This window comes from Podarcis filfolensis (genome assembly GCF_964270895.1).
Source record: "Podarcis filfolensis genome assembly, chromosome: 3".
Taxonomy (NCBI): Eukaryota; Metazoa; Chordata; class Lepidosauria; order Squamata; family Lacertidae; genus Podarcis; species Podarcis filfolensis.
This window is the reverse complement of record NC_139606.1, coordinates 33,082,952-33,103,882: the sequence shown is the minus strand read 5'-3', so window position 1 is coordinate 33,103,882 and position 20,931 is coordinate 33,082,952. Positions and strand designations below refer to the sequence as shown.

The window sequence follows — 20,931 nt, the reverse complement described above, 5'->3', positions numbered from 1 at the left end:
TAAGCTGCAGTTCTCACCACAGTTACTAAGGAGCGAACCCCACCGGCACTTACTTTTCAATAACTGCTTAGGCTGTAATCCTGTTGGCTCTCTTACCTGAAAGTCCTTTTCAGTTCAGTACATGTATAGGATGTTCAGGCATGTAAAGGATTGCAATGTAAGAATCATGATTGATAATAGTCCAGAAATGAGCACTGCAACCCCAGAGTCGTCCGCGACTGGACCTAACAGTCAGGGGTCCCTTTACCTTTACTATTGTCTGATTGCTTAACTCTGCAGTCCTGTACAAAATTACCTGGTAGTAAGGACCACTGGTCCAATTCAGTGGATCTTACTTCTGAGTAAGCACATATAACATTGTACTGCAAGTTTAACAGAGAAGTCTGGAGCAGTTTACAGTGACACAACTGTCACTGAATTCATATGGAGCACCTCTGCTTGAAGTACATTTTCATGAATTCTTACGCTTATAATTTGAATTGACAACATAATTCCCTGGAGAGCAATAAAATGGCCTTATTTCCACTTCTCCTTGGTTTGTGTCACAAAAAATGATAAAAACCACAAGCGATATCTTACCCCGAGATCTGACCAAAAGCAACATCTCTGCCAAATATGCCACATGTTAAATGTTTTCACTTAGCAATGTTTGTGACGCCTCTTCATGTTTGAACCATTTGTCTTGCATGCTGTAGAGTAGCTGGTGGGTGCGAAGAGCGTGAAAGACACTTAATTCTGAAGTAAGATACACTCACCTGTTCCATTTCTGTACTACGGGTTTGTTTTAAATCTTCTGCACTTAAATGAATGGGCACCTCGACCTCCTTAAATTTGTTTTTCTTCAAGTGATTAAGGCTGCAATCCTAAACCTGCTTGAAGAGTAAACGTACAGTTTCCTACATTCAATAGCACTACACTGGCTTATAAAGTTGTTGAGGTTTATAAAACCGGTTATTGGTTAATATTTGTGGTGATTAGTCAATAATGTATCAGTGTTGAATAGCTCCACTCTACTCACATGGTGACTCTAGCACAGTTTGTGGATCACTACAGCCAAGGAACACTTTAGTAAAAACACGAAACGTGTGTCTTGTAGCCAAGGAAAAATATGTATGGAGAATAAGTACAAAGTTACGTGTGAGTCAATGGGTATAATTGGGTATTGAAAACCTAACATGTTTTCTACTTAGGGGTCTTTTGTGGGGGTTTTTAAACAAATGCTTGTTTCCTTTTGTGTCACGAGAGGCTTCTTCCCGAAATAAAATGTTTCAAAAAAATCATGTTTTTAGTAGTGTTGAATAATCCCTGCATTCAGTGAAATTTGGTTGTGCCCAGTGCTTTTTTCCAGCTGAATGTAGCACCTCTCAGGTGGGTGCCATGGTCATTCTAAGGGAAGGAGGGAGGTGTTCATGGTGAGTTCTTTTTCTAGAAAAATACCACTGGTTATGCCCTCTAGTGTTCAGTGCCTTTCCTCTTCTACCTTTACACATTCGGAAACTAGTAAAAGACACAAATATTTAGCCAACGTTCAACTCTTATTGGCACCATTGAGACTATTAAATAATAAAATAATAATCAGGATAGCACTCAAGGGCCAGTTCACCTCTCACCAGCTTGTACCACAGTCATGTTCTACATTCAGCATGCAGCTGACATTGTAGTATAATAATAATAATAATAATAATAATAATAATAATAATAATAAATTTCCCCAGCCACTCTGGGCGGCTCCCAACAGAATATTAAAAACATGATAAAACATCAATCAAAAATACTTCCCTAAACAGAGCTGCCTTCAGCTGTCTTCTATAAGTCAGATCGTTGTTTATTTCCTTGACATTTGATGGGAGGGCGTTCCACAGGGCAGGTACCACTACCAAGAAGGCCTTCTGCCTGGTTCCCTGTAACTTCGCTTCTCGCAGTGAGGGAACCACCAGAAGGCCCTCAGAGGAGGACCTCAGTGTCCGGGTAGAACGATGGGGGTGGAGATGCCCCTTCAGTATAAGCTCTCCCCAAGCAATTGGGATGAATCCTCAGTAAGTAGGCTGTTGGGAACAGATCTGTGAAAAAAACTCATCCCAGCGACTTTGGCTGAGAAGAATAAAGTCCCTAGTCCCACCCATAGTTGTCAGCTTTCAGATTTGAAAATAAGGGACCAGCAGCCTCACCTGTCCCGGGGACAGTTTACGGCATATCTAACAATCCGGGATAGCAGCGGGAAACGGCGCTGGAATAAGGGAATTTCCCACAAAAAAAGGGAAGGTTGACAGCTATGGTCCCACCCCTAAGACTTCTGTGGACTCTCATTCCTCAGTTTTTTTAAAGCAGAGATTGGCCGCCTGTCATGGGTGCTTTAGTTGAGATCCAGGGTGTGTGTGGGGCTGGGGTTGCACTAGACAACCCTCGTTATAGATAACTCTATTAACACATTTATTTGGAACAAGACAGGTAGATCTATGCATATTTATGCTGTGTTGTGTTGGATTGTTGTACTGCAATGTTGGGTTTCCAACATCATAAAATGCTTGTGTTTCTCCTCCCACACATACAAGAACATACAGTTGAATATAATACGCTGCACAAATTTTTAAAAGGCATTGTGATGCGAAAAGAATGGCAAACTGCCACATGCAGCGCCTTACTTGGATGTGTCTGGAGTCTTGGAAGCTTGACTACCCTACGTTCTCCTACAAATGGACCTTGAGCTTGTTTGGAGGTTCTAGCAGGGGAGCGCAGCTATCGTATACCCTTGACCGAAGAACGGTACACTCCTTCTATCTGGGATGGTCGTCCTCTTCCACCGAGCGCGCAGCTTCGGGAGGGACGCACATGGAGCGGTGAGGGAGGAAGGGGACACCCGCCTAGCCAGCCAGATCAGCCGAATCAACCCTGGCGATCAATGGGGTGACAGATGTCGCAGCCAGATCGCCCTCACATCCAGAGAGAAAAGAGACCTAATGTCTATATATACTTCTCGGGAGCCTGTTGCTCTCAAGTCATAGTGACTCTGGTCAGCTTGTCTCGCTGTGCAAAAGTGAAATTCTTACTCGAACGCTTAAAGAGAACATTAAAGAGCGTTCTGCAAAATCGGGTTGGTTTTATTTATTATTCCGATTATTTTGGCCCTCAACCTCCTTCCCAGGTTGCACTGAGCCACATGCAAATTAAATATCTTGCTACTGGCTGGCCCTCTCGTCTTGCCCACGCCCCCTTGCCTGCCGTGCACAAAACGGCGAGGGAGGCGTTGCCTGCTCCTGGACTGCGAGCGCCTTCAGCAGTTGCAGCTAACACCGAAGGTAGGGTTCCTTGTTCGCAGTTGCAGCAGCCATGCACGTGTGCAGGAGTGCATCGTGTGAAGAGCTGCAAGGGGGGTTGGCACGGGACGAGAGGCGCAAAAAAGTTGCCCGTCGATGATGATCGTGATGGAGAGTGGTTAGCAGCAGTAGCTCCACCAGGCCTGTTGCACCCATCCATCGGGTTGCCTTTGAAAGGCACCGTGAACGTAGGAAGGGGAGCTAAGCTGCAGTTTGCCCCAGCGCTGCTTTGGCTTTGCGCATTTGCTTTGCTACGTTGCGGGTTTGGAACGTGGAGAGCCATTCCTGGACTGGGCGGGTCCGGGTGGGAACTGAGCGTTCGAAGTTCGAAGCCTTTGATGTGCCCAGATCAAAGCGCTCCGCTGGAAGTGGGTTGCTAACATGGGTTGGTTACTGAGACTTCGCGATCCAGCGCTAAAGCAGCAGGGGGGCTGCATGCCGCAGCCCCAAGTCAAAGGGGCAGTGAATGCACTTTTATTTCCCTCCTGCTTTCAGCTGCCCATGAGTGGGAGGCTCTGTGAAAGATCCAGAGGGCTTCTCACCTGTATGGGGCGCCTGCAATGGGGGTAGCCAACGTGCCGCCCTCCAGGTGTCGCTGGACCACAAGGAAAGGTTTATTGGACTAAAAACCCCTATTTGTGTTGCATTTGTAAAATAAATAAATGTGCAATTTGCTTTGACCAACTTGCAACTTGCAAACCAAGCACGGAGCGGGGATGGCAGGGTGCATGCCTGTTGCATCATTCTCAAGCTGCCCTCGCACATGAGAAGGGCGCAACAGGGCAGGGGGCAAAGCTGGGCTTGCAGGGTGCCGTGAGGATTGTGCCCCTCCAAAAAAAAAAAAAACTGCCCAGGGCAAGATCTGGGCACAAGATTCCTGCATTTGCAAGGGGTTGAGCTAGATGACCCTCGTAGTCCCTTCCAATTCTACAATTTGATGATTCGATTATTCCTGTAGGGACGACACAATTCCCTCTAGTACAACAGATTTTCCCAACCCTCCATACTTGAATCAGTAAGTTTTGGCATGTGAGCTCGCTTCCACCCATCTTCTGTCAGGACTTCAACTGCATCCCAGGGTTTTCTACATGGTGGAAAGGAGCTGTGTTTCCTACAGATAACCCATCTGCTCGGGATGATATCCCATGGATGCTGAAAAGCATGGGAGACAAAATGGAGCTTTGAGGAACTCCAAGGGGTAGATCAAAATTCCCCTGGAACAGGAGAGAGCCCTTTTAGAAAAACTAGAGTTGTTTGAGGACAAAGCAAAAGAGACAAATTATCTTTGATTTTATTATGCATGTAAAAAATGCTACACACCATCTAACTCTTCCTCCAGCATTCAAATGGATCAAGTAGATTCAATGAATTGGAGTGCTAGCAGCATATCTGTGTCTTCTTTTTATCGCCCCTTCTTTCTGATGCTAGATCCCTATCTGTAACATTCTATTGGTCTTCTGTTTGCTGGTGTTTCTAACATTCTGACATTTACCGGTATCTCTTCCTTAACATTTCACTCGGAGTGTAAGTTGACTTGACTTTATTGTGTATTGTTTGTGTATTGATGTCCTTTGTATCTACTACAAAAAATTTATTTTTTAAAAATAGTCCCCCAGCACTACTTTTTAGAACTGACCCCTCTTCTGAACAAAGGACTGACATCCCCATAACACCAGCCCTCCAAGTCCCATCTCAGGGACAGCCCATAATAATACCATGGTCAGTAGTATTGAAAGCCGCTGAGAAGTCCAGGAGAACAAAAAGGGAGAACTCTGCCTCCCAAATTGCACTTCCCAGCATCTGCTAGAATGACTTAACACCCAAAGAATTTGCTCCAATTAAAAAAATACCACTGCTTATCATTTTATTTCTCCGTGTCCTTTCTGACAGCCATGATGCCATACTATTGATATTCAGGGAGCAGTAAATATTGCCAAATGTGGGGGCTTAGTTAACCTTCAAACACTTGCTTGTTTCTATTGTTGGTTTTTGAAACCATGTTTTTTTGTGTGTGAAAACCCACTTGAGATCTTTATATTTGAAGAACAGTCTGTTCCAGGACCTTTGCTTTTATGCATCTACCAGGTGGGTGAGTTCAGTTTGTTCAGTCTGACCCTTCTAAAAAAAACCCCCAGAATTTGAACTGAGAATAGGGGAATAAGAGTACAATCAGTAGTACTGATTTTATGTCCCATATTTGTTGGCAAGGTGTCTAAGGTATGATGTCTAAGATATCTAGGAAAGGGTAATATTTTTTTCACTGGTGCTTTCTCCAAAACTGGTATAATATGAACTTTAGTACAGTGGATTTGTTTGTTTTGTTTTGTTTCATCACTGGATACTTTGTTTAGCAATCATTTTCATTTCAGTGTTTCATTTCTCCCTCCCTGTCGCCCATTCCTCCAACCTTTCTGTGAAAGTTTCTCTCTCCAATTAACACTCATTTCCCCCCCTAATTCATCTGTGTCACTGAACATTTATTCCTAAAAGTCAGATGAAAGTGGCAAGACTTCAGCTCCATGTCTGTGCACAAGTGGAATGTTTTTCTACACAACAATGGTCAGTGTGGGAGAATCCTTATACTGTATGTAGCTTGGTGGGAGGGGAAAAAATTAACCCTTTGCCTGATCAGATGCCCCATGTCACCAGGTGGCATAGCAGACAAACCTTCAATCGAAGCAAATGTGAGGTTTTTTCCTTCCCTATTCACATTTCTGATGTGTGGCATTGGGACACGGACCCCAGTTGTTAAAGCCCACTAACTCTCTACCATGGTCCTGATCCAGATTTGGTGGGTCTGCACTGGCAATTTGTGTAAGTAATAAACTGCATTTAAGAGCACACACCTAGTTAATGTATCATCTCGTATGGCCCCAAGTCACAACCAGCATTCCAGGTGGTATGATCCTGAAACCCCATAGGAGCAGCCTTGGTGGATCCTACTCAATGCCATTCTAGCCCAGCATCCTCTTTCTGACAGTGGCCAATCAGAAGCCTCCAGGAATCCCACAAGGCAATAATCACGTTCTGTTCTTGCCCCTTGGCAACTGATGTTCGGATAAATACTGGCACGCAACATGGCAGTTCTTTACCTTTCAGGGCTAAAAACTTTTAACAGACCTATTCCTATTATTTGTTTGTTACAAGGCAGTGTATGTGATCATCCCGCCACATTATAGCCTCACAACAACCCTTGAAGGTAGTGACCTACCCAAGGTAGTGGGAGATTTAACCTTAGGTCTCTTTGATCCTAGTCCAACCCTCACTAGACTAGCTCTAATCCCCTATAAAGCTGTGTAGGCAAGACTTCCTTTTGTCTGACTTGAATCTGCAAGAATTAATTCCACCTATTTCATTCATGTATAACTTTTGCATGAAGAACTCCCATCTTATTCTGAAGCAGACCAGTTGTCTAAGTAAGAGGATCCTGTACAGATCATGCTTTGATGTTCTGGTACAAGGTGTGCTTTTTGTGCATTAGGAATGGGTTGATACATATTGTCCATCTCTGGTTCACTCTGCCCTTTGCTGCCCACCTGCCTGCCTCTGTCTCCAGTTCCCTCCTCCTCATTTGTCATCATACTGTAGTTTGCAGTGCCACCTGAACTGCAGCATGACAACATCCTTAGGGTATTATTATATGACCTTTCTCTTTGTTGTTTGGACTGATACATCTTTTCCTTCTCACACCTCTCTATTGGACCTCAGAATAAGGTATTCCTTTTGAATTATCCTCTGAGAGAAGAAAGGAGCAAACATGGCTGCCTTCTCCGCCTCTAGGCTAGTTAGACTAGAAACCTTTTCTATCCAAGGCATTCATTTCCTACAATAAACAACTTTATTATTTTCTTACCTACAATCAACTGTGTTGTGTCTGTGCGATTGCAGCAGTCAGGTGTACTCTTTAACTCAAATGCAATAGTAGTAATAATAGTACTACTACTAGTAGTAGTAGTAGTAATAGTAATACTCTGCATCATAAGGGCCTTCAATGGATAATTGGTCCAGCTACCCCACTACAAATAGCAGTTTCATTTTCCTGTTCTAATGGTGCTGTAACGTGAAGGACTTGCTCTTATTCCAGGTTTTCTCAATTCACCATCTTCATGTTAGAAGTGGGACCTGAAATAATTTCTCCAATGCTCAGTATGAGCCTACAAAATAGAGTACAGTGGTACCTCAGTTTATGAACTTAATCCGTTCCGGAACTCCGTTCTTAAACTGAGGCGCGCTTTCCCTAATGAGGCCTTCCACTGTTCAGCTTCCGTTCTTAGACTGAGGTAAAGTTCACAAGCCGGGACACTACTTCTGGTTTTGCAGAGTTCGTAAACAGGACTGTTCTTAAACCGAGGTACCACTGTAGATTGAATTTGGAGGCAGCAGTTGGCTAGCCTTCACCCACATTCTTGGATCATCAATGAGCAGCTGAAATCTGGGTGGTTTTGTTTTCTTTCTGTCTTTTTATTTATGTCTCTTAGCCTAATAAGTAGCTGTTCTCTCCAATGATGCAGCTGTCTTCCACAGTTTTTCAGCCGTTGCTTCCCCCCTCCTTATTAAGGGACGCAGCAACACTGAGAACTGTGGCCTATTGTTTACATGCCAACACATAATTTTCCCAGGATCCTTTCTGCTGAAGACTAGAGAAAGTAACAGACTGGGTGCTTTTCCTACTTCCAAAAATGTAACTAGTTTGACTTGAATGGATTGCTAATTGTGCACTCTTCTTGCCTTGTGGGTTGCAGAATAGAACAGCTTTCTTTTTGAGTTCTTCTAGTAACCTGTTCAGGCTTGATAGCTGTTTCCTTTCCTTTCCTTTATTTCTTTTTAAAGAAAGTTTCGTTAAAGTTTTTCACAATACAATAGAAGACAAGCTAACCTACACAATAAAAAGGGGCGAAATAAGAGAAACGAAAAGAGATAGAAGAATACAAGAACTTTTCACACAAGTGTATCTTAACTTTTGTCCCCTATTAGTGCAGGGAGGTAACCTGGCCATTGGACTGACATACATAATATTTGTTCCAATTGGGACCATTGGAAAGGATTTTTCTTAAGGAGGGGAGTGCCCTGCCCACCTTCTGCCTTGCCAGTGCAAGTCCAGAAAAAGATTTATTTGATCTGAGGTGAAACCAGAGTATTCAATGGTAATTCTGTATTGATTTGTTTTGGGTGTTGAATGTGATGCCAATAAAAGGTTTTACAAAAGAAAAAGAAAAAAGTACAGAAAAGCTCTGAATTTGGTGGGTCATCTGCCCTTAGGGTTAATCTGCCTCTGCACCCACTTTTCCTTTTGCACAAAGGGAAACAACCACAACAACACTCTTTAGGCAGTTTTTATTAACATGCCAGGGAAACGAGTGGAAAGTACTCTGTGTGTTAGCAATGTATCAATAAGCAAACCATAACAAACTGCATTTGCTGAACGATGGCCTTTTGTACTATATCTCGATGTGCCAAGAGACCTTATGACCTCTCTGTGTTGCTTAACGAATGATGATTAGTTTCAGATCTTTATTTGGTGAAATGTGTTTGCTCAAGCAAGTTGGCTGTGCACCAAGAATGATGCCTTTGTGTTTCTTTTCATCAGGCAATCAAGAAGCTGAAATCATGTCTGGAAAGCCCAAACTGTACTACTTTGATGGAAGAGGCAAGATGGAGTCAGTACGATGGCTGTTAGCAGCAGCTGGGGTGGAGGTTTGTGTTTCCTTGTCTGCCAGCTTCTGTACAGAGATGTTATCATGGTTATGGGATATGCCTTGTACAATGTGGGATGCAGTTATTAGGGCACATTACATACTGTAGCCAAAAGAGATGAGAATCAGTGGGGTATTCCTATTTCTTACAGCACAAACAGATTTTGTTTCTTGATGTGTTGAAACTTTGAAGCAAGCAACTTTTTTTTTTGCCATATCTTGATGGAATATATGATAAAGCCATCAAGCCAGATAAAGTTGTCCTGGGGTTGGATAAGCCGCCCTTTAGCCTTGGGAAGGTCCCCCCTTCCATTTATTTTTGGATATCCCATTCATACCATGGGAATATATTTTGCCCCTTCCTTTCACCAGCACAGCATACAGAATTGTTGAGAATGTATGCATGTACAACCTGCTACACTTAAATTATTTTCATTATTTGCTTATTTTGCAACTGCACATTCTGAAGCCACACAGTCATTTATAATAATAATAATTTATTATTTATACCCTGCCCATCTGGCTGGGTCTCCCCAGACACTCTGGGCAGCTTCCAACAAAAGTTTAAAAATACATTAAAATATCAGTCATTAAAAACTTCCCTAAACAGAGCTGCCTTCAGATGTCTTCTATAAGTCAGATAGTTGTTTATTTCCTTGACATCTGATGGGAGGGCGTTCCACAAGGTGGGCACCACTACCGAGAAGGCCCTCTGCCTGGTTCCCTGTAACCTCACTTCTCACAGGGAAGGAACTACCAGAATGCCCTCGGAGCTGGACCTCAGTGTCTGGGCTGAATGATGGGGGTGGATATGCTCCTTCAGGTCTACTGGGCCAAGGCCTTGAAAGGTCAGCACCAACACTTTGAATTGTGCTTAGAAACGTACTGGGTGCCAATGTAGGTCTTTCAAGACCGGTGTTATGTGGTCTCGGCGGCTGCTCCCAGGGGAGAGGAATTTAGAATCAGTATGTCAGTACTGCTGAGAGCCAATAGAGAAAAATGTTCTACTGTTATGTACAAATTGTTGGCAAGTCATGACTTTAAAAATCTGGCGTGGTATCCAAAAAAAGCGCTTCCTTTAGTCCCAGGACTTCTCACTGCAGAATGGGATTTCCTCCCTGCCGCCTCTCCCCAGTTGCCCCCTAAATCTGTTATGGGGGTTCCTCCAACCCTCTGGAGCAGATTTGGGGGGAGTGTGGGGTGAAAGGAGAGGAAAGAGAAGTTTCGCTGTGCAAGTGGAAATCTTTGCATTAGCAGAAGCACTTAGTTGGAGTCGGTCTCAGAGTCCTCTGAATTCTATTGAAAGCTTATGAACCACCCAAAAGAGACAGGGAGGATTTGATGTTTTATGAAAAACTTTAATTCTGGTTTTTATTTTTTATTACAAGCTGCTTTGATGACCCTGTTAGGCCAGAAAGACAGGATATATATATTTAAAAATCAAGTAAGTAGTACTTTCTTAGATGTGCCAACATAATATGAAGAAAGGTTGCTTTTTGTCTTAGGGTGCTCCTATTTTACTCAACGTTTACCCAGCACAAATCAGTAATCCAAAACAGTTTATCAGAAATACCTAACTGCAGTACAAGGGGAGAGAAATTTAAAATATGATTTCAAGGCACTTAAACTTGGGCAACTGGACATCTGTTTTTTCTGTGTATCTGCTTGTGGTTTTTGCATGTGTTTGGGTTTTTTTAGTCCTCGTGCTACTGCATTGTGTGATTCAGTTGAAATCCACTCGGTATCACTGTGATGTAGGAGGAAAGGAAAATCTTATCAGAAGTGAAGAAAGCAGCTGTTCCTTTCTTGCATTTCACTGGTTTTAGAAACCTGATTCAGTACTGGAAATGCCCACATCTTGATAAGAAATGGTTTGGTTAAGTTATGAAAGGCTCATTGCTAAGTTGTGACTTTTCAGAAGTAACAAACTCAAGGAGGGGGCTTGTCCTTGGATGACGTTCAATGATGAGTGTGCTTCTCAAGCACTGCAGCAGTTCGTGACACTTTTTATTTTCCCCATCTGGTAGTTTGAAGAGGAATTTCTGGAGACCAGAGAGCAATACGAGAAGCTGCTTCAAGGTAATTCGGTGATTTTGAAAATATTTGACCAGGCAAGACAAACAAAGTACAGTGGTACCTCGGGTTACATACGCTTCAGGTTACAGACTCTGCTAACCCAGAATAGTACCTCGGGTTACGAACTTTGCTTCAGGATAAGAACAGAAATCATGCTCCGGCGGCGCGGCAGCAGCCGGAAGCCCCATTAGCTAAAGTGGTGCTTCAGGTTAAGAACAGTTTCAGGTTAAGTAAGGACCTCCGGAACGAATTAAGTACTTAACCTGAGGTACCACCGTACCATACTTTTCCATGTATAAGACTAGATTTTTTTACTTTAAAATTATGTGGAAAACTGTGGGTCGTCTTATACACAGGGCAATCTCCCCCCTATTTTCTGAAATTGGAGTCCGTAAAAATAGGGTGTGTCTTATACATGGGGGCGTCTTATACACAGAAAAATACAGTATCTTCTTGGGAAGGCAAAGACTTTTGAGTGCCAGAGAAGAATTGTACTCTTGCATTTCAAGTAAGCAACACAGTCTAGTGGCAGAAGTGAGAGATGTTGATTTTAATTGATCTCATCCTCTGGCACCACCTCCTTTGCTATTCAGAAAAGTTCAGTACAGTGGTACCTCGGGTTACAGACTCTTCAGGTTACAGACACTTCAGGTTACAGATTCTGCTTAACCCAGAAATAGTACCTTGGGTTAAGAACTTTGCTTCAGGATGAGAACAGAAATCACGGCGGCAGCGGGAGGCCCCATTAGTTAAAGTGGTACCTCAGGTTAAGAACAGTTTCAGGTTAAGTAAGGACCTCCGGAACGAATTAAGTACTTAACCCGAGGTACCACTGTAGTCTCCACATTGCTGTAGCCAACCATTTCCTCATTTGGTCTCTGCAGTCCTTCTGAGCACCAATACAATGCTGTGGGATTGTACTGACTTTCATTTCTAGAGGGAACATTTTGACCTTTCGCTGTTTTTTTTTTTTTATCCTCTCAAAAGATGGATTCCTCCTCTTTCAGCAAGTGCCCTTGGTGGAAATGGATGGGATGAAGATGGTTCAGACGCGAGCTATCCTCAGCTACATCGCAGCAAAGCACAACCTCTACGGGAAGGACCTGAAGGAGAGAGCACTGTACAGTACCAGAAACATTTAGCTAGCTTTAAGTTATACTTCAGGTCCTGTATTTCACTCTTGTTTCCGGCTCCTGAGACCCACTCCATCCTGGGGCCATTCAGATAGGGTGGACTACAAATCCCATCAGCCCCTGTTCAGAGTTGCCTGTGAAGGGGGATTGACAGTTAAACCAACTCTGAGAATTGTAGCTCTGTGAGGGCAATTGGCAGGGGGCCTTTTTGGTGGTGGTGCCTGCCCTGTGGAACGCCCTCCCATCAGATGTCAAGGAAATAAACAACTATCTGACTTTTAGAAGACATCTGAAGGCAGCCCTGTTTAGGGAAATTTTTGATGTTTGATGTTTTATTCTGTTTTTAATCTGTTGGGAGCTGCCCAGAGTGGCTGGGGAAACCCAGCCGGATGGGCAGGGTATATATATATAATAATAATAATAATAATAATAATAATAATAATAATAATAATAATATCTCTTAACAACTCTCTGGGCCCTTAACAAACTACAGCTCCCAAAATTCTTTGGGGGAAACCATGACTGTTTAAACTGGCATTGCAGGATTTTAAATGTATGGTAGAAATGTGGCCTGAGTCAAAGGGCTTGTCCTCCACAATTCCACTTATTTTGCCACTTTCCCCCAGGGAAACTCACTCTTTACTGCTGAATCGGAGCAAACATCAGTCAGATTCTCCATGGAAATGAGCAAGTGAAAAGCAGATTTTTCTAGGGAAAGTGGAGGGGCAAACTTTTACATGTGCTTTCTAAGCATGGGACAAGTGGAAAAGCAGTTGGTGACAGATGATTCTTTAGCTAGCCTTCATGAAAATCAAATGATGGGATGGAAAAAAAATAATAGCATTTCCATGTGGACTAGGACTGGACACTTTATGCCTCAGTCGCCTGCAGACCCAATTGTCCTCTCATTCTGACCGTTTACAAAGTGGTGCCTTCCAGATATTTTGGGGGAACAACTCCCATCATCCCTGGCCTTTGGCTGTCTTAGTTGAGAGTTGGAGCCCAGCACATCTGGATAGCACCATGTTGCCACATCCCTGGGTTGCAACAACATGGAGAAAATCCCCCACCACCAAGCAGCTGGAATTGCAATGTCTTGTCTGCCTCAACACAGAGTAGTTGGCAGCCTCTTTTCTTCACAGCAGAAAAGAGCTGAAATTCTGTTTTGTGTTTGCATGTCGTAAGCAAGATGGGCACCTTAACAGATGTGTGAATATATGTCTCTTTAGAATTGACATGTATGCAGAAGGAACAACGGACCTAATGGTCTTGATTATGATGTACCCTTTCTTAACACCTGAGGACAAGGAGAAGCAACTGGCTACAATCATCAAAAAAGCAACACAAAGATATTTCCCTGTTTATGAAAAGGTGCGTTTCAGTAGCCTGCTGTTATAAAACAGGCTTGTGATCTGGGCCGCTTCACAAATTCAATGTGTAAAATGCAACATGGGAAGAACAAATGTGTGGTGGTGTTTTTTTAAAAGGACAGGTATAGTGTTGAGAAAGATGCTTATGTGTGCTTGGGAAGCTGTTCTTAGGCGTTGGGCTAACACTGGTGTATTGCAGGTGCTGAAGGGCCATGGAGAAGATTTCCTTGTTGGCAACCAGTTCAGCTGGGCAGACGTCCAGCTGCTTGAAGCTATTCTGATGGTGGAGGAAAAATCCTCCAGTGTTCTGGCCGACTTTCCTCACTTGCAGGTACGGCAAACAAACACAATATGAGCGGTGTTAGAAATTCAGATCTATAAGCTCGGCACCAAATGGCTCCTTAAACCAAGGTTGCAGTTGCCAAAATGGAATGTCTGGTTGCCATTTTGGGGCTCTAAAGTCTTATTTTTCAAACGATGGACTGACTGTGATTGGTTCTCAATTAAGCATCTGGCTAGCTCAAATGATAACCCTGACCTCGGTGAAGAGCTTTGAGAACTTAAAGAAGAAAAGTCGCTTGATTCAGGGACAGCCCACATATATATCAGCCTATTCCGACCTCTTTTTCTTAATGGTGACACAGCCATTCATAATGTAGGGATCTCCATGTGAGCAGGGCAGTGGGGTGGGGTAAGTTCACTGCTCCTGCTCAGAAAAAGTGTTTTGGTTCCTGAGATTCATTCCAATTGTGCAGATAAAATATAACTGATAGAATTATACAGGAAGGGATATTAGTGTGTGAAAACAATCGAAATCCAGTGATTCCCCAGCTGGAGATGTCAGGCACCATCCTGGCACTTGGTTGCAAGTGGTTGAAAACCAGGTGCAAAATGTGCCTGGCTCCTGGCTAATTTCAAACACTGAATATGAGTTATGTTGTTTCTTCCTTTTTAAAAAGAATTCCTTTCCCATCTGTTCCAGACCTGAAAGCAGATGGGCTTCTGTCAAAACCCCTTCTAGAAAACTGTTAGACCTTAGGGTAATGTGCTGCTGCTGATGATGCACACTAGTTCTGCGTGATGAGTGGCTTAATGTTGCCTCCCATTAAAGAATTATGAATTGGCAAAAATGCTTAGATGTCCATGAAGCCACTCTCCTTAATTCAAACCAGAGTGAACATGGGAAGCATGTGCATGTTAAAAATTCATTTTTTAAAAAAATGGCTGTTGATACAGCTGTAGCAAAGAGAGCTGTGGCACTCTAGCTCAGCAGTTCCCAAACTTGGGTTTCCAGCTGTTTTTGGACTACAACTCCCATCATCCCTAGCTGGCAGGACCAGTGGTCAGGGATGATGGGAACTGTAGTCCCAAAACAGCCAGAGACCCAAGTTTGGGAAACCCTGCTCTAGATCATGGGTTGGGGGACATGTGGCCTTGCAGATGATTCCACCTCCCATCAGCCTCAGCCAGCACAAGGATGATGGGAGTTGTAGTCCGGTGACACCTGCAGCTCTAAAGGTTTTTAGCCTGTGCTCTAGAGCAGGCATCCCCAACCTCCAGCCCTCCAGATGTTTTGGACTACAATTCCCACCATCCCTGACCACTGGTCCTGTTAGCTAGGGATCATGGGAGTTGGAGGCCAAAACATCTGGAGGGCCTCAGGTTGGGGATGCCTGCTCTAGAGATTGATTGGCTTGTTGGGCCATCAGTTTTAATAGACTCTACCAAATGGTTTGAAGGTGATGGGCGTTTTTAGTGCTATAGTTCAGGTTCTTTGATTCTGAGTCTGCTTGCTCTTGTTTTTTTTTCTTCCTTTCCACTTGTCTGCAGGCTTTTAAAGAACGGATTAGCAACATCCCCACAATTAAGAATTTTTTGGAGCCAGGAAGCCAGAGGAAACCTGTGCCTGACGAGAGATACGTGGAGACCGTGAGAAGGGTCCTCCAGATGTATCACAATATGTCTGCAAGTCCTTAGGCAGCATTTCTGCTGAGCTCCAGAGAATCACCAGTACTAATACCTAATAACAATGGCTGTCGTAAAACTCATGGCATTGTGTTAGAGACTAGACTGCTGTATGACACTTGATAGCTGCTAAACAGGCTTCTCCATGGGGATGTGCATCCACATAGAAAAAACAATATGCCCACATCTAAAACGCATTTAAATTGCACAATATGCCCACATCTAAAACGCATTTAAATTGCACAATTTCGCTATATGCAGGCAAGGTAGGAATGCTCTTGTGAGATTTGGCGGGAAGTTGGATTGTCCTGCGGGATCTTGTGAGAGCAGTCCTACCAGTCCCAAATATGGCACACTGAAATTTGAGGTCCAACACTGGTCATGGCTACCTGCAAAGAACCCTGGGAGTTATAATTTGTTGAGGATTCTGAGAGCTGTTAGGAGACCCCTATTCTCCCCACAGAGCTACAACTTCCAGAACTCCTTGGGGAGAGGGATTGGTTGTTACAAAGCACTCTGGGACAGACCAAATACCCCGCTGAACATTTGAGCCAGGCAGGATTTCAAATTCAGAGACATTTTTTAAAGGCAATGTTTCCGCCCCCTCCTTGTCTCAAAAATGGGCGCCTTTGATCTGTTTGAATCCTGGCAGATCTGATGCCTTTGTGGAGTAGTACTATAGCCTGTAAATTCGAAGCCATTTGGCTGCCCCACTCCAGGCTAAAAGCTGGAAGAAGACTGGCTGGTCTTCACTGAAAATTCATGGAAGATTAGTTATCAGACTTGAGGAATCTTCAGTATCCCTGGAATCTAGCAAACAAGTTAGATGGCAAAAGACAGGGTGTGTCTCCTTCTGAACTGAAACCCAACAAACAAATGAACGGATTTTGAATTAACTAAATATGAAAAGCTTCAAAAATATATATATATATAAACACCATTTCCATTCAGAAAGCAAAACCAAACCAAAATTTCTCATGCACACCCCTACTACTTGTGTACTTGCTAGTAGTAGCATACGTAGCAAAGGGAGAATGCCATATACAAGGCCTTCTTTATTAACAGATATATTGATCAATATTCCTACTCTTTTTGGAATGCAGCTTTCTTTATTAAATATATTTTGTGTATCCTGTTTCACTGGGTGAAGCAATATTTTTATTCAGCTGGACGGATATAAAAAACACTATTAGAAGGGAGGCTCGGACAATCCTTTTCTGCCTACCAGTGTGTTCTGCAAATGGAAGGGGTTTGCTGCAGAGCTGGAAAAAAATTCGAAAGAGATTCTGTTTCAGTCTTTGTGCCTTTCATCGCTGGTATTTCTGAGCTCAGACGGCCAAGGTTATGCAAAACGCAGGAAAACATTCAAAGTGACACTTATTTGCAAATTCCTGTGAAATCAAAATACACTTAAGTTGCTAAGCCTTCAATATATTTTATCTACTACAACTTTTGCATTCTGTTATTATACTAAGCTGACATTGGATTTGGTATATTCAATTTGTATAGTGTTTTTCTTCCTATTGCTGCTACAATCTGGAAAACTCTCTAATAAACTACCTTGATTCCTGAGTAAAGGAGCATTTGCTTTTCCTTACTGTGTAAATATTGTGTGCCGGATTTACGTATAAGCTAAACAAGCTATAGCTTAGGGCCCCACTCTCTTGGGGGCCCCCAAAAAATTTAAAGGGAGAAAAAACTGGATGTACATTTTATTGGCAAAACCTACTGGCGTTTCGCAGCTTTCTGACTACTCTGCTAGGTCTGGCTAAGGTCTTGCAACTAAACGCAGAGTTCACAAAAGCAATTGGCAACTTGGCTCCAGACAGGATGGACGAAGCAGGAACCAGGAACTTGTAGTTAGGTGTTTATTTTATGCAGTGGACTATTTACAGGAACAGAACAGAACACGGATCTTTAGCTAGCTTTCTCATACACGACTCACAACTCTCAACCTCCAACTCCTGCACTGACACATTCCAGTTAGTAGGCCATTACTCATTATTGCCCTGAGAGAGCTTGACCAATCATGAAGCTGTTTCCATGCCTCTGTATCACCAGGCAGCTTACACTCCTTTACATTGCCTTGGCTGTCTGCCAAACCCTAATTGACTCTGTGTGAGTAGCTGCACGTATTCAGATTCCCAACACATTTCCAAAATATAAGATAAAAAACAAATAAAACCTACATACAGCAACAGTGTTACTTATGATGTAAGTAATGGGCCCTACTGCTAACCTGCTCCCTAAAATATCACTGGTTTGCTCATTTCTATTTACAGTGGTACCTTGGTTCTCAAACCTAATCTGTTCCAGATTTCAGTTCAGCAATTACTTTGGAAAAATACATATTTTGTTATGTGCAAATGGATGGATACCTATTAGGTCCATAAATTACCATATAGCATACAGTGGTACCTCGGGTTACATACGCTTCAGGTTACAGACTCCGCTAACCCAGAAATATTACCTCAGGTTAAGAACTTTGCTTCAGGATGAGAACAGAAATTGTGCTCCGGCGGTGCAGCGGCAGCAGGAGGCCCCATTAACTAAAGTGGTGCTTCAGGTTAAGTACAGTTTCAGGTTAAGAATGGACCTCCAGGATGAATTAAGTACTTAACCTGAGGTACCACTGTATAAGACACAAAAGCAGTGACAATTTGTTGTTCACAAAGGACAGCTGTACCCTTTACTTTCAGTAGCTTAGGGCCTCATCAAACCCAAATCCAGCCCTATTCTGGATCCATTATTGATACTGCAATTTTATATGTGTCTACCCACACATATGATTGTGGTTGCTGTTGCTGTTTTCTCACTTAATATATTTATAGAAACATAGAATTGTAGAGTTGGAAGGGACCCTAAGGATCATCTAGTCCAACCCCCTGCAATGCAGGAATATGCAGCTGTCTCATATGGGGATCGAACCGGCAACCATATGATTCGCTAGCCCCAGCCTGACGTAGCTGAAAAAAGCCGCAGGCCACAGAAGGCAGTCTGGGGTAGCTTTTTCAGAACCTTCTTTCAGATAACATATCAGTGGCTATTTATAGACCAAAGCTGAACCTCAGTTGGATAATGACTAATATTAGGGCTATTACGTTACTGGCTAAGGTTACAGTTGGTGGACGATTGGAGACTACCAAAATGCTACGTTTCAAAGGCTATGGCTACAGCTGATAGTATAGTCTGCTAACTCAAATTCCTGGTCAGTTCACAATGCACAAATTACTAAATAAGTGTGGGTTTTCTGAAGACACCCTCTTTTGCTAATAAGGCTGTTTTTTGGAAGCTACATTTCTGATAAGTTTTCCTAGGCGAAAGCTACCTGCCAGGTAGAGGAAATGAATCAAATTCAATTGCTTGCTGCCAGTGCCACCTGCTGGCTACTGCTTTGTTTTCTAATCTTGCCAGTTAAAAGCATCGACAGAACGATTTTGTTGCACACGACTCCCAAAAAGTGATTCTGGATGATGATGATGATGATTTATTAAATTTATATACCATCCTTCATCCAAAGATCTCACAGCATAATAGTGCAAAAGGAAAACAAAATTATGGGGCATTACAGTGGTACCTTGGGTTACATACCCTTCAGGTTACAGACGCTTCAGGTTACAGACTCCGCTAACCAGAAATAGTACCTCTGGTTAGGAACTTTGTTTCAGGATGAGAACAGAAATCGTGCAGCAGCGGCGTGGCAGCAGCGAGAGGCCCCATTAGCTAAAGTGGTGCTTCAGGTTAACAGTTTCAGGTTAAGAACAGACCTCCAGAACAAATTAAGTACCGTATTTTTCGCACGATTGGACGCACCGGACGATAGGACGCACCTAGTTTTCAGGGGGGGAAATCAAGGAAAAAATATGATTCCCCCCCCCGCCCCGCAGCTCTGGGAGCAGTGGACAGGCTGCACGCAGCCTGTGCGCTACTCCAAGACCTTCTCCCTGCTTTTGCAGGAGGTGGCGGAATTCCCCCACCTCCCGCAAAAGCCCACAGGAGCCCCGCGTGACTCCTGCGGGCTTTTCGACCAGGAGGGAGAAGGGACTGAAACGGCCCGTCAGTCCCTTCTCCCTCCTTGGGGAAAAGCCCCCAAGAACCGCTCGCTCTTTAAAGGCTGCGCGGCTCCTGCGGGCTTTTCTAGGAGGTGGGGGAATTCCTAGAAAAGCCAGCAAAGCCGTGCAGCCCCTTTAAAGAGCGCACGGCTTTTGCCTGCTTTTGCGGGAGGTGGGGGAATTCCCCCATCTCCCGCAAAAGCCCGCAGGAGGGAGAAGGGACTGACTCGGCCAGTCAGTCCCTTCTCCCTCCTTGGGGAAAAGCCCCCAAGAGCCGCTCGCTCTTTAAAGGCTGTGCGGCTCCTGCGGGCTTTTCTAGGAGGTGGGGGAATTCCCCCACCTCGCAGAAAAGCCTGCAAGAGCCACGCAGCCTTTAAAGAGCGCACGGCTTTTGCCTGCTTTTGCAGGAGGTGGGGGAATTCCCCCATCTCCCGCAAAAGCCCACAGGAGGGTTGGAGAGTAGCGGGAAGGCATCGCTCGCCTTCCCGCTGCCCCCCAATCTCTGGGGCTGGCGATGGGGGAAGCGCTGCTTTCCCCACCGCCAGCCTCAAACCCGGGTTGGAGAGTAGCGGGAAGGCGTCGCACGCCTTCCCGCTGCCCCCCAATCTCTGGGGCTGGCGATGGGGAAAGCGCTGCTTTCCCCACCGCCAGCCTCAAACCCGGGTTGGAGAGTAGCGGGAAGGCATCACTCGCCTTCCCGCTGCCCCCCAATCTCTGGGGCTGGCGATGGGGGAAGCGCTGCTTTCCCCACCGCCAGCCTCAAACCCGGGTTGGAGAGTAGCGGGAAGGCATCGCTCGCCTTCCCGCTGCCCCCCAATCTCTGGGGCTGGCTATGGGGGAAGCGCTGCTTTCCCCACCGCCAGCCTCGAAGCCGGGTTGGAGAGTAGCGGGAAGGCGTTGCGCGCCTTCCTGCTGCCCCCCATCCTCTGGGGCTGGCGATGGGGGAAGCGCTGCTTTCCCCACCGCCAGCCTCAAACCCGGGTTGGAGAGTAGTGGGAAGGCATCGCTCGCCTTCCCTCTGCCCCCCAATCTCTGGGGCTGGCTATGGGGGAAGCGCTGCTTTCCCCACCGCCAGCCTCGAAGCCGGGTTGGAGAGTAGCGGGAAGGCGTTGCGCGCCTTCCCACTGCCCCCCAATCTCTGGGGCTGGCAATGGGGGAAGCGCTGCTTTCCCCACCGCCAGCCTCAAAGAGCAGACTCTCCTGGCTTCAGCGGAAGCAACGCAAAGCCTCCGGAGCGCAGGCTTCGGAGGCTTTGCCTTGCTATCGCTGAAGCCAGGGAGCCTGCATTCGCTCCATAGGACGCACACACATTTCCCCTTCATTTTTGG

At 44.6% G+C, this 20,931-nt stretch overlaps 1 protein-coding gene across 2 annotated transcripts; it reads left to right on the top strand.

Annotated features, from left to right (window-relative positions):
* The first annotated feature begins 3,225 nt into the window (after positions 1-3,225).
* On the top strand, positions 3,226-17,128 carry LOC310759754 (glutathione S-transferase 3-like). 2 transcript variants are annotated; one of them, XM_083607449.1, is made up of 7 exons: positions 3,226-3,296; positions 8,902-9,008; positions 11,035-11,086; positions 12,071-12,203; positions 13,446-13,587; positions 13,786-13,917; positions 15,417-17,128. In XM_083607449.1, the coding sequence occupies exons 2-7, from the start codon at positions 8,922-8,924 to the stop codon at positions 15,561-15,563; spliced, it is 693 nt and encodes a 230-aa protein (XP_083463575.1). In that variant the 5' UTR covers positions 3,226-3,296; positions 8,902-8,921; the 3' UTR covers positions 15,564-17,128. The 2 variants fall into 2 exon arrangements, with proteins under 2 accessions (XP_083463575.1, XP_083463574.1); XM_083607448.1 differs by lacking the exon at positions 3,226-3,296 and adding an exon at positions 5,355-5,399.
* Positions 17,129-20,931: the final 3,803 nt, after the last annotated feature.

Bases quoted from the DNA above. Each gene is read 5' to 3' on its own strand.
- LOC310759754 (XM_083607448.1), top strand. The intron at 11,087-12,070 runs GTAATTCGGTGA...TCCTCTCAAAAG, and splicing joins ATACGAGAAGCTGCTTCAAG to ATGGATTCCTCCTCTTTCAG. The intron at 13,588-13,785 runs GTGCGTTTCAGT...GGTGTATTGCAG, and splicing joins ATTTCCCTGTTTATGAAAAG to GTGCTGAAGGGCCATGGAGA.